We start from the raw sequence: 13,027 nt of genomic DNA, 5'->3' as shown, positions 1-13,027 counted from the left end.
TCCATTTTTGGCACCCTCTCTTGCTTTGAGGGAGCAGTTGCCACATTGTAAGCGGCTCTGTGAAGAGGTCCACATGTCAAGGAACTGAGAGTGGCTTCTGGCTGACAGCCTCCAAGGAACTGAATCCAGCCACAACCCCGTTAGTGGGACTGCCAGTAGATCCTCCAACCGCCAAGTTGAGCCATCATATGAGACCACAGCCCCAGCTGACAGCTCCATTACACCCTCAAGACAGACCTTGAGCCAGAGGATCTGGCTAAGTCACCCCTGGATTCCCAACCGGCAGAAACTGAGATAATAAACATAGGATCCCAATCTGCTAAATTTGGAGGTATGTGTTATGTGGCGGCAGATAACCAATACAGTGGCTCGGGTCCTGGAGCCAACTGGGCTTAGCGCAAAAGCCTGGCTTAGCCGCTCATCAGCTCTGTGGCTCTGGCAACTTAATTTCCCTGACTTGAAGTTTCCTTTACCTGAAAGAGTGGTGGTGAGAGCTAAATGGGTTAAAAGTAAGCTGTAATTCCTATCACTTTTTAATCCTTCCCCTGGTTGCTACTTGCCTAATAGCAGCGTACGAGAGAACACATATTCCTCTATCTTTGCCAACACTGTGTTTTAGTATTCTTAAAAAACCATATTCTGGCTTACTAGATATCCCAAATCAATAAGTCAAAAGAAAAGACAAAATCTCACCACATGGTTCTCTAAATCATAAATGTGCCAAAAAAGATTCAGCTCCAGCCAAGAAAATGCTGAAGAGGTAAAGGTAAGAAACTCTGTGATTTAGCCATTTCTATTTTTTGTTGTTGTTTTTTTTTTGTTTTTTGCATTGTGCCTGTATTTCCATGCTTGTAAAATGGGAGTTAGGACACTTCCCACCTTACCGTAAATATAAATAAAGTGCTTTCACATGAACCATAACCTCCGCCTCCTGGGTTCTAAGCCATTCTCCTGCCTCAGCCTCCCAAGCAGCTGGGATTACAGGTGTGCACCACCACGCGCAGCTAATTTTTGTATTTTTAGTAGAGACGGGGTTTCATCATGTTGGCCAGGCTGGTCCTGAACTCCTGACCTCAGGTGATCCACCCACCTCAGCCTCCCAAAGTGTTGGTATTATAGGTGTGGGCCACTGTGCCTGGCCCATATGAACCATTTCTTCTAATGCAAGAAATTTGTGAAATAGGAAGGATATGATTATTAGACCCGTTTTCCTGATGAGAAAACTGAGGCTTGGATAAGATCTATCGGTTAGGCTCACTTGGTTAATGTGTGGTGAAGCTAGCAACCCAATCACATGAATCTTGATCTAGTGCTCTTCCCATGGTGTCTCCTTAGGAAGGCTCAGATGTCCTGGAGAATGACCTTTAAAGATGGTGCCACATGTGCCACCAGGCTAGAGCTCCACAAGAGCCACATGTCCTTCTTCACTGCCACATCCTTAATACCCAGCACAGCACTTGGCATGCAGTAGGTGCCCAACAGCCTTAGTTATGGGATGAATGGATCGTCTGTGCCAGACTCTCTTTCTGACTTGGAACCCTCCATACCTACATCTTTCTCATTTATTTTAGCATAATTATGGGTAAACATTAATATGCTTCTCTTATAAATAAATAAATAAAGCAAAACCTTGGCCAGGTGCAGTGGCTCATGCCAGTAATCCTAACACTTTGGGAGGCCAAGATGGGTGGATCACTTGAGGTCAGGAGTTGGAGACTAGCCTGGCCAACATGGTAAAACCCTGTCTCTACAAAAAATATAAAAATTAGCTGGGCATGGTGGCAGGTGCCTGTAATCCCAGCTACTTGGGAGGCTGAGGCAGGAGGATCACTTGAATCTGGGAGGTGGAGGTTGCAGTGAGTCGAGATTGCACCACGGCACCACTCCAGCCTGGCCAACAGAGTGAGACTCCATCTCAAACACACACACACACACACACACACACACACACACACACACACAAAAGAAAAAGAAAAAAGGAAAAGCAAAACCTCAAAAGCCATTGATAACTTCTTAAAACCACCAAGGTCGAGAAGAATAAGGAAAAGACTGAGAAACTGTCACAGACCAGAGGAGGCCATGGAAGACGAGACAAATCAATGCAATGTGTGTACCTGGATTGGATCCTGGAGCAGAAAAAGACATTAAAGGAAAAATGAGTGAAAGCCAAATAAAAGTCTGGAGTTTGGTTAATGGTAACATACCAAGGTCAGTTTCTTAGTGTCTTTGAAAATTTATTTATCTATTATTATTATTTTAAGACAAGGCCACCCAGGCTGGAGTGCTGTGGCATGATCATGGCTCACTGCAGCCTCGATCTCCCAGGCTCAAGCAATCCTCCCGCTTCAGCCTCCCCAGCAGCTGAGACTACAAGCACATGTCACCATGCCCAGCTAAGTTTTGTATTTTTCACAGAGACAGGGTCTCCCTATGTTGCCCAGGCTGGTCTCAAACCCCTGGGTTCAAGCGATCCTCCTGCCTCAGCCTCCCAAATTGCTGGGGTTACAGCTGTGAGCCACTGTCTTTCTTTCTTTCTTTCTTTCTTCCTTCCTTTTCTTCCTTTCTTGCTTTCCTTTCCTTTCTTTCTTTCTTTTTTTTTTAATCTCGGTCTGTTGCCCAGGCTGAAGTACAGTGGCTCAATCTCAGCTTACTGCAACCTCCGCCTTCTGGGTTCAAGTGCTTCTTCTGCCTCAGCCTCCCAAGTAGCTGGGATTACAGGTGCCTGCCACCACACCCGGCTAATTTTTTTTTTGTATTTTTAGTAGAGATGAGGTTTCACCATGTTGCCCAGGCTGGTCTCGAACTTCTGACCTCAGATGATCCTCCTGCCTTGGCCTCCCAAAGTGCTGGGATTATAGGCGTGAGCCACCGCGCCTGGCCAGCTAGTTTCTTAGTATTGACAACTGCATCTTGGTGATGTACGATGTTAACAACGGAGGAAACTGGTGAGGGCCATATGGGGTCTCCCTGTAATATCTTTGTAACTTCTCTGTAAATCTAAAATTTTTTAAAAATAAGATATTTATTTATTTATTTTTTATTTTTTTGAGACAGAGCCTTGATGTTGCCCAGGCTGGAGTACAGTGGCACGATCCAGCTCACTGCCATCTCTACCTCCTGGATTCAAGCGATTCTCCTGCCTCAGCCTCCTGAGTAGTTGGGATTACAGGCATCCACCACCACACCTGGCTAATTTTTGTATTTTTGGTAGAGACGGGGTTTCACCATGTTGGCCAGGCTGGTCTCGACCCCTGACCTCAGGTGATCTGCCCACCTCGCCTCCCAAAGTGCTGGGATTACAGTTGTGAGCCACTGCGCCTGGCCAAGATGTTTATTTTAAAATAAATCCTACTAATACCCTTTGGGGAGGGGTGAACACTCCTACTGTTTATCCCACCCAGGACATACACACCAGCATTCAACATGCAGACCAAGGACACGGCTAGCAGTTTGTCTTCAGAAGGCAGTAAGGCCTGACAACAAGGGACACCATGATGACAAGCACAGGGGCTCTGAGAGAGCTGGGGACAGACTGGAGGCTCACTGGTCTTTCTGAACCTATTTCATGGCCAGCCCCGAGCCAGGCAGTTTATATCTCTGCAGGAGGCCATTCTTGGGGCATCTGAAGGGAGGCTCCTGCTGGCGGCTCTGCCTCCAGAGCCACATGGAGGCACACGGAGGAGTAGTTCGCATTGGAGCCGGACAGAGTTGCTTGCAAGTGGCTGTGTGACCTTGGGCAAATGGCTTTACTTCTCTAAGCCTGAGTTCTCTCACCTATAAAATAGGATTCACTTGAGCCTCCCTCATGGGACTATTGGGAGGGAGGTCTCAAAGAGGTCAAACAGAAGGAAGAAGGAGCCAGTGCAAGTGGCCATGGGTGTGGGGCAGAGTGGGGGTGAGACATTCCTAAGATGGTGCCTCCCATCCAGTGATCCAGTGACCTTGAAGCACAGCTGGGCTTTAGGTCAATTTCAGAGTCGTTTATGGCTTTCTTTGTTCCTTAGCAGCAACCCCAGATGTGTGTTTTCCCCAGCGGTCCCTGCAGAGATGGCCTGGGACCATCTGGCTGTGGAGGCCACTGCCTACCTGCAGGCAGAGTGGCTCCAGGGTGGATCCAATCCCATCAGACTGAGGCACTTGGGACAGGATCATACGATAGAGATGGGAGAGAGAAAGGAGGTGGCGATGGTGATAGTTTTATGGATAGTGGGTGATGTGGTTTGGCTGTGTCCTCATTCAAATCTCGTCTTAAATCGTAGCTCCCATAATTCCCACATGTCATGGGAGGGACCCAGTGGGAGGTAATTGAATCATGGGGGTGGGTCTTTCCCATGCTGTTCTCATGATAGTCAATTGATTAAGTCTCACACGATTTGATGGTTTTACAAACGGCAGTTCCCCTGCACACGCTCTCTTGCCTGTCGCCATGTAAGACGTGCCTTTGTTCCTCCTTCGCCTTCCGCCGTGATTGTGAGGCCTCCCCAGCCATATGAAACTGTGGGACCATTAAGCCTCTTTTTCTTCATAAAATACCCAGTCTCAGGTGTGCCTTTATTAGCAGCATGAGAACAGACTAATACAGTGGGACAGTCCCAGAAACACTCACTGGCTGGTCCCTTTACTCCCAAGGGCTCTTCCAGCCCAGGAATCCCTAGTCTGGGTGGTATCTTCCATTAGTACCAGTTCTTATCAAGACCCCCGGGGCTTACCAGGCACCAGCAGGCGGTAGCTGTGCTGGAAGCTGCAGGCCAGGCGCTGGGCGAGCAACATGGAGGCCATGACCCCTTGAGGGACAGGGACGCCCTTTGCGTGCTGCCACCCTGAAAGAAACCAGAAATGCAGACTTAGGCCCATGAAGACCACTCCCCTCTCAGCCAAAGATCCCATCCCCACCACTTCCCACCTAATGGGGAAAGTTCTTCTGACATTGTCAAATGCTTGGGTTTTATACTGAACATGGACTTTATATATTAGGCCAGGCAAGGTGGCTCACACCTGTCATCTCAGCCACACTGGGAGACCGAGGATTTCTTGAGGCCAGGAGTTCCAGACTAGTCTGGGCAGCATAGCAAGATCCCATCTTCACAGAAACTTTAAAAATTAGCTGGGTGTGGTGGTGCCTGCCTATAGTCCCAGCTACTCAGGAGGCTGAGGTGGGAGGATCACTTGAGCCCAGGAATTTGAGGCTGCAGTGAGCCATAATCGTGCCACTGCTCTCCAGCCTGGGTGACAAAGTGATACCCTGTCTCAAAAAAAACCAAACCAAAACAAAACAAAAAAAACCAACCCAAAACTATATTATACTGAATATATACTTCAATTCACATTTTTTTGTTTGTTTTTTTGAGATGGAGTCTCATTCTATCGCCCAGGCTGGAGTGCAGTGGTTTGATCTCGGTTCACTGTAACCTCAGCCTCCTGAGTAGCTGGGACTACAGGCATGTGCTACCATGCCCAGCGAGTTTTTTTTTTTTTTTTTTTTTTTTAAGTAGAGACGGGGTTTCACTATGTTGGCTAGTTTGGTCTCGAACTTCTGACCTCAAGTAATCTGCCTGCCTTGGCCTCCCAAAGTGCTGGGATTACAGGTATGAACCACTGTGTCCAGCCCTGATTGCCATTCTTATTGGGAGCCTGGAGCACCCCCTATCCCCCAGTTTGTTTCCTTTAATCATCTCTCCTTGCTCCCTGTTCCCTCTCCCCAGAACATCATTTAAATGTGTTTTGTGTGTCTCCTTCTGTCTGTAGATCTTTCTGCTAAAACCTGTTTTGTTAATTGGTATGTGTATTTTTTACATAAATGGTATTGTATCTCAGAACAGCGACAGCACCATTCATGTGTCATTCCTCTTCATGGACCCTGTTTCCCGAGTCCTTTCTGTGTGATGCATGCTGCACAAAACGCTTTATATACAGTATGATTAATATTTATTACTATTATTAACATGTACAACCATGCTCCATGGTCTTTTTACAGAGGAGGAAATTGAGACACAGAGAGGTTAAGTGGTGGATCTGAAAGCAGAACTCAGATGTGTGTGACCCCAGAGTCAGCAAACCTCACAGTCACGCAACACTTAGCCCAAACACTCCATCAAAATCCCTCTATTTATTTTGCAACAAGTACTCCATTGAGTGCTGACTTTGTACCAAGTACTGTTTCTCAGACTGGACATACAGGGATGAATGAGGCAGGCCTGGAGCTTACATCCTCATGAGGAACAAAGAGAATGAAATGAATCATAACATAAACAAGGGCATCATTATAATGGGGAGAAGTGCCTTGAAGGAAAAGTGAAAGGTGCTAGGAGCATGATTTATCAGGCTTCTTTCACGTGCCAGCAACAATGGGGCGGGCGTGATTATCCCCATTTTACAGATGAGGAAATGGAGGCTCCAGAAGTGATGTATTGTAACCCATGTTCACTGTAGCATTATTCACAATAGCCAAGAGGTGGAAGCAACCTAGACGTCCATTGACAGATGAATGGGAAAAAATATGCCATATCCACAGAGTGGAATATTATGCAGCCTTAAAAAAGGAGGAATTCCTGTTATATGCTGCAACATGGATGAGGCTGGAAGACATTATGCTAAGTGAAATAAGCCAGTCACCAAAGGTCAGATACTGCATGATTCCTGTCATATGAAACCTAAAGTAGTCAACCTCCTAGAAACACAAAGAGGGTCTGAGCATGGTGACTCATGCCTCTAATCCCAGCACTTTGGGAGGCCAAGATGGGCGGATCACTTGAGGTCAGGTGTTCAAGACCAGCCTGGCCAACATAGTGAAACCCCGTCTCTACCAAAAATATAAAAAATTACCCGGGCGTGGTTGCGAGCTCCTGTAATCCCAGCTACTTGGGAGGCTGAGGCAGGAGAATCACTTCAACTCGGGAGGCAGAGGTTACAGTGAGCTGAGATCGCACCACTGCACTCCAGCCTGGGCGACAGAGCGAAACTCTGTTTCAAGGGGGGAAAAAAAGAGAAACAGAAAAAGAGGAATGGTGGTTGCCAAGGGCTGGGGGAAGGGAAAAAAGGACATTGTTTAGTGTGTTTGGAGTTTCAGTTTGCAGGATGAAGTAGTTCTGGAGCTTCACTATACAACAAAAGTGCTTATAATACCGTACTGTATACTTAAAAATGGCGAAGATGGTAAATTTTATGTTATGTGTGTGATTTTAAAAATAACAATTAAAAAAAAAAGAAAGAAAAGTGATCCAGGAAAGACATTGGTGTTTAGGTTGACATACCTATCAAGGACAACTAGACAACTACCACGGCTTCCAGTGCTTTGACAAAACTCAGGTGTGTGGCCTTCCGGTCCAGAGTCTGCCATTTCACATTGTTGGAGCAGTCACTATATCCCTGAGAGTTGCAGCTCTCTATAAGTTTGCTGTGGCTGAACCAAGAAAGAAGGCATATGTAGAAGCGATGAGGACGGCTATTATTGTTCAGAGTGCAAAGTGATTTTGGAATATAAAGAATTTCTTTGGGTTGAGTTACCTAGAAGTTTATCACTGACCTGTGTTCCTGAACTATGAAACATGAATATGGGGGCTAAGAAATAGTTTCTCTTTGGGCTGGCAGGGTGGCTCACTCCTGTAATCCCAGAATTTTGGGAGGCCAAGGCAGGTGGATCACTTGAGGTCAGGAGTTCGACATCAGCATGGCCAACACAGTAAAATCCTGTCTCTACTAAAAATACAAAAATTAGCTGGGTGTGGTGGCGCACGCCCGTAATCCCAGCTACTCAGGAGTCTGAGGGACAAGAATCACTTGAACCTGGGAGGCAGAGATGGCAGTGAGCCGAGATCACACCACCGCACTCCAGTCTGGGTGATAGAGTGAGACACCGTCTCACACACAAAAAATTAGAAATAGTTTCTCTTGATAAATAAACAATTAATGAGTACTTTGGACAGTAAACAAAGTAAAACTATTTTTTTAAAAGAAGCCATGTGGTTTACCCAGGACACAGCAAGTTGGTGGTGGAGCCAGCGTTGGGGTTGAGAGGTATCTGGCTCAGGAGTCCTGGCTTGTGCCTAATGCATGGATTTATTGTGAGTTGTAACACCTGAAACTTACTCTGTGACAGACCCTGCGGACACAGCCCTCTCCTCATGCAGCCCTGGCTTGGGCTGCCTGACTCTACCCAGCCCCACAGTGGACAGAAATTCCATCCTAGACCTGGATGAAGACCAAGAGTCTTCCCCCACCCCCTGCTCCTGTGATGACAGCATATAGGAAGTGCCAACCAGAGGTGATAAATACAGACCTAGAGAGATCCCACAGCTGGAGGGGAGGCCTGAATCCAAGGAGAGAGAACAGGGCAAGGAGGAATGACAGGCGGGTTCAGAGTACAGGTGCAGGTGCTGGGAAACACGTGGGCTCAGCAGCACAGGGCAGGAATAGTGTGGAGAATCAGGCAGGGAGCCCAGGATGGCGAGTTCCAGCACACTCTGGCTGCCCACAGAGCTAATAGAATGTTGGCTGTATTATTAGAAGGAAAGAGTGAATGAAGGAGGGAGGCGGTTGCCATTGATGCATTTGTGCTACGAACATTCATGGTACACCTACCGTGTGCCAGACCCTTCACTGGGCACTAGGGCATTCAAAGATCAGTTAGAGGCCGTCCTTACCCTCTAAGCATCATCAAGCACTGAGCACTTGCTACGTGCAGGCTCTCAGCTGGTGCTGTAGAACTATCTCGTTTCATCCCCAGAGCTCTAGGAGGCAGCTCCTAGAAGACAGAGACAGGTCATTATCCTGTCTTCAGGCAACTGAGGTACTATCACGGGTGGGGTGGGGTTGGTGCAGGAAGTATCTTCTGGGGTGTCTGCTCTGCACTTCCTTCCTCCCCATTCTCAGATACTTCCCCATTCCTCTGCGGGGGCGTAGACCTGGCCCTACTGGCCATGGTTGATAGACAGGGCTGGGCCAGAGTCCTGACACCCTCTACCCACTGAGATGATCCAGCATTCAAACAGGGTCTTTTTTTTTTTTTTTTTTTTTTTTTTAAGACAAAAAAGGGCTAGACAAAAGAAAGACTAGAGAGCAGTGGCGTGATCATTGCTCACTGCAGCCTTGAACTCCTGGGCTCAAGAGATCCTCCCACCTTAGCCCCCCCAAGTAGCTGGGACTACAGGCATGCACCACCATGCCCAGCTAATTTTTGAATATATATATTTTTAGAGACAGGGGTCTCGTTATGTTGCCCAGGCTGGTCTCAAACTCCTGTGCTCAAATGATCCTCCCATCTTGGCTCCTAAAGTGCTGGGATTATAGGCATGAGCCATGGTGCCTGGTCTTTGTGAGACATTCTGAAGGGTACATTACTCCCTTCACTTTGCTCAACCATCTATAGGAGTAGGGTAATCTCCCTGTTCAGAGATGATAAAAGGGAGGCTCAGAGAGGTTATGACATTCGGCCTCAGTCATAGGCTTACCTGAGACTGTCTGACCCCAAAGCCCCTGCCTCTATGCATTGTAACATCAGTTAATCCAGCTAATAACAAAACACCTAGCTGTTTTTGTTTTTGTTGAGACAGGGTCTGGCTCTGTCACTCAGGCTGGAGAGCAGTGGTGTAATCTTAGCTCACTGCAACCTCTGCCTCCCCCAGGGTCAGGCCATCCTGCCACCTCCCAAGTACCCGGAACTACAGGCGAATGCTGCCACGCCCAGCTAATTTTTTTATTTTCAGTAGAGCCAGGTTTTTGTCATGTTGTGAAGGATGGTCTTGAACTCCTGAGCTCAAGTGATCTGCCTGCCTTGGCCTCCCAAGGTGCTGAGATTACAGGCGTGAGCCACCGTGCCCGGCCCCTAGCTATTGTTGATATGAGGCTTCATGAATAAAAATGACCTAGTTCACAGAATAAATTTTATTGCTTTTCACCAGAGGAAACTTTTTGAGAAAGTGTGGGCTTGGAAAGTGTGGCCATGAATTAACTGAGAAACCAAACTCTTTTTTCTTGAGATGGAGTCTCGTTCTGTTGCCAGGCTGGAGTGCAGTGGCGTGATCTCGGCTCACTGCAACCTCTGACTCCCTGGTTCAAGCGATTCTCCTGCCTCAGCCTCCCGAGTAGCTGGGATTATAGGCATGCGCCACCACATCTGGCCAATTTGTGTATTTTTAGTAGAAATGAGGTTTCACCATGTTGGCCAGAAGGTTCTCAATCTCCTGACCTTGTGATCCACCCGCCTCGGCCTCCCAAAGTGCTGGAATTACAGGTGTGAGCCACTGTGCACGGCCCAAACTCTTTTCTTAATAACTCAATGGATTTTTTTTTTCTATTCTAGGATATCCAACTCAATGCAAGCCTATTAATTTAGCAACAGTAACTACGTAGAAAGTGCAGTTCATGTCTTTCCCTTAAAACCACTTGTCTCAAACAGGGAGCACTGAGGCGTCACACAATTCAATTTCCATTAAACACGTTTTTGAAACTCCGAGTATCTCAGAGAACTCAACATTTGAATATTCTGCAAAAGTGAGAGCCAAACCCACGTTTTCAATTACAAAATGTCACATTGGAAAATATACCGTGTTGACATTTTGGTGGCCTGCAGTTGAAAATTGACCTTATAACAAAATCTGATCTCTGTTAGACATTAATTCTTAGCACAATATATTTCAAACAATTGGAAGAGTTAATGTCATTCATTCACTCCCTCTCACCCACTAATTCAATCAACAAAAGTTAATTAGGCACCTGTTATCAGCAAGGCACTGCATCGTTTAGATATAATCAATCAATCTGTCTCTCTCTCTGACAGGGTCTCATTCTGTCGCCCAGGCTGGAGTGCAGTGGGGCGATCAGGGCTCACTGCAGCCTCTATCGCCCGGGCTCTAGCAATCTTCCCATCTCAGCCGTCCAAGTAGCTGGGACTACAGGCATGTGCCATCATGCCTGGCTAATTTTTTTAAATTTTTAGTAGAGATGAGGTCTTGCTATTTTTCCCAGGCTGGTCTCGAACTCTTGAGCTCAAGTGATCCTACCATCTTGGACTCCCAAAGGGTTGGGATTACAGGCATGAGCCACCGCTCCTGGCCAAGTCATCACTTCTCTTAGGAGAAACCAAGATGGATAAATTGCTTTCTTTCTGAAGCTCATAATTTAGTGGCAGAGAACTATGAGCAGAAAGAAAATGGAAGAATTTAATGTACTAGGCTGCTTTACCCATCATGTGAATAATTTCTTAAAATAACCCAGCATGATATGTACATAAAAATTTTCCAGTTCACTGTCAACAACAAATTCTGCATAAGATAGAACAGAATCACGACTATTTTGCTGGTGTGAGGGAAGTGCTAAGGGAACATGGGGAGATTCTTTCTGGCTGGGGTGACAATGTCAGGGAGGTGTTGCCTGAGCTGCATCTTCAAAAGTTAGGAGATTTCAGAAGGCAAAGAAGAAAGCAGGGATAAGGCAAGTGCTCGGAGGTGTATGATGACACGGAGTAGCTAAGGATCCTGGTGCACAGTGAGAGTGGGTGTGGTATGAAATCATAAAGCACTGGGAGGGAAGGTGAAGGTGCGGTCAGCTGGAGCCAACTCCCAGCAACAATTTCTAGGCTGATCTTGATTGATAGGGCCCTCTGGAGACCCTCTCAAAGGGAGGAGGGAGCCCAGCTGCTCTAGTTGCATCCAGAAGGGTCTGTGCTCCAGCAAAGGATACAATCAACAAAGCGAAGAGGCAACCCACAGAACAAGAGAAAATATTTACAAACTACTCCTCTGACAAGGGATTAATAACCAGAATATACAAAGGAGCTCAAACAACTCTATAGAAAAAAATCTCATAATTCGATCAAAAAATGGACAAAAGATTTGAATAGATATTTCTCAAAAGAAGACATACAAATGGTAAACAAGCATATGAAAAGGTGCTTGACATCACTGATCATCAGAGAAGGCAAATCAAAACTACAAAGAGCTGTCAACTCACCCCAGTTAACATGGCTTATATCCAAAAGACAGGCAATAACAAATGCTGGAGAGGATGTGGAGCAAAGGGAACCCTTGTACATTGTTAGTGGGAATGTAAACTAGTACAACCACTATGGAGAACAGTTGGAAGTTCCTCAAAAAACTAAAAATTGAGCTACCATATGATCCAGGAATCCCACTGCTGGGCAAATACACAAAAGAAAGGAACTCAGTATATCGAAGAGATATCTGCACTCCTATGTTTGTTGCAGCACTGCTTACAATAGCTAAGATTTGGAAGCAACCTGAGTGTCCAATAACAGATGAATGGATAAAGAAAATGTGGTTCATACATGCAATGGAGTACTATTCAGCGCAGTGGCTCACACCTGTAATCCCAGCACTTTGGGAGGCTGAGGCAGGTGGATCACCTGAGGCCAGCCTGGCGAACATGGCGAAACCCCATCTCTACAAAAAACAAAAATCATCTGGGTGTGGTGGCCCATGCCTGTAGTCCCAGCTACTAGGGAGGCTGAGGCAGGAGAATCGCTTGAACCTGGGAGGCGGAGGTTGCAGTGAGCCGAGATGGCGCCACTGCACTCCAGCCTGGGCGACAGATCGAGACTCCATCTTAAAAAAAAAAAAAAAAAAAAAAAAAAGATCTAGTCATTTGCAACAACGTGGATAGAACTGGAGATCATCATGTTAAGTGAAATAAGCCAGGCACACAAAGACAAGTGGCATGTGTTCTCACTTATTTGTGGGATCTAAAAATCAAATCAATTGAAGTCATGGGCATAGAGAGTAGAAGGATGGTTACCAGAGGCTGGGAAGGGTAGTGGGGGGGTTGAATGGGAGGTGGATAGTTAATGGGTACAAAAAAAATTAGAAAGAATAGAAGGGTCTGTGTTTAGGCAGGCTCCCAGGGAGGGGCAGGGAGCATGCACTCAGCATGTCAATGAGATGCTGGGGTCACTGAGCTGGGGAGGGGGTTCTCGAGGCAGGTATGTTGGAGGGCACCCACTGGGGTGGGAGTTGATGAGGAGTAAGAAGGCAGGGGTTAGCTCTTAAACCCTCAGTCCTAGAGTTGGCATGGCCTT

The 13,027-nt window shown here is 46.6% G+C and overlaps 1 protein-coding gene across 7 annotated transcripts in view; it reads right to left on the bottom strand.

The window, feature by feature from the left end:
- Window positions 1-13,027, bottom strand: part of ABAT (4-aminobutyrate aminotransferase) — a 120,755-nt gene that overhangs the window by 45,998 nt on the left and 61,730 nt on the right. For 6 of the 7 annotated variants that reach the window (XM_055365266.2, XM_004057171.5, XM_063699984.1 and 3 more), the window contains one exon: window positions 4,710-4,820. The exons of the other annotated variant lie outside the window; for it this stretch is intronic. In XM_055365266.2, coding sequence (XP_055221241.1) covers window positions 4,710-4,779 — 70 coding nt within the window. In that variant the 5' untranslated portion in view covers window positions 4,780-4,820. The remainder of the gene's footprint in view (window positions 1-4,709; window positions 4,821-13,027) is intronic. 7 annotated transcript variants of the gene reach the window in all.

Source organism: Gorilla gorilla, chromosome 18 (assembly GCF_029281585.2).
Source record: "Gorilla gorilla gorilla isolate KB3781 chromosome 18, NHGRI_mGorGor1-v2.1_pri, whole genome shotgun sequence".
In the NCBI taxonomy this organism is placed as follows: Eukaryota; Metazoa; Chordata; class Mammalia; order Primates; family Hominidae; genus Gorilla; species Gorilla gorilla.
Note: the sequence above shows the minus strand (reverse complement) of the source record. Positions and strands in the feature narration are given on the sequence as shown.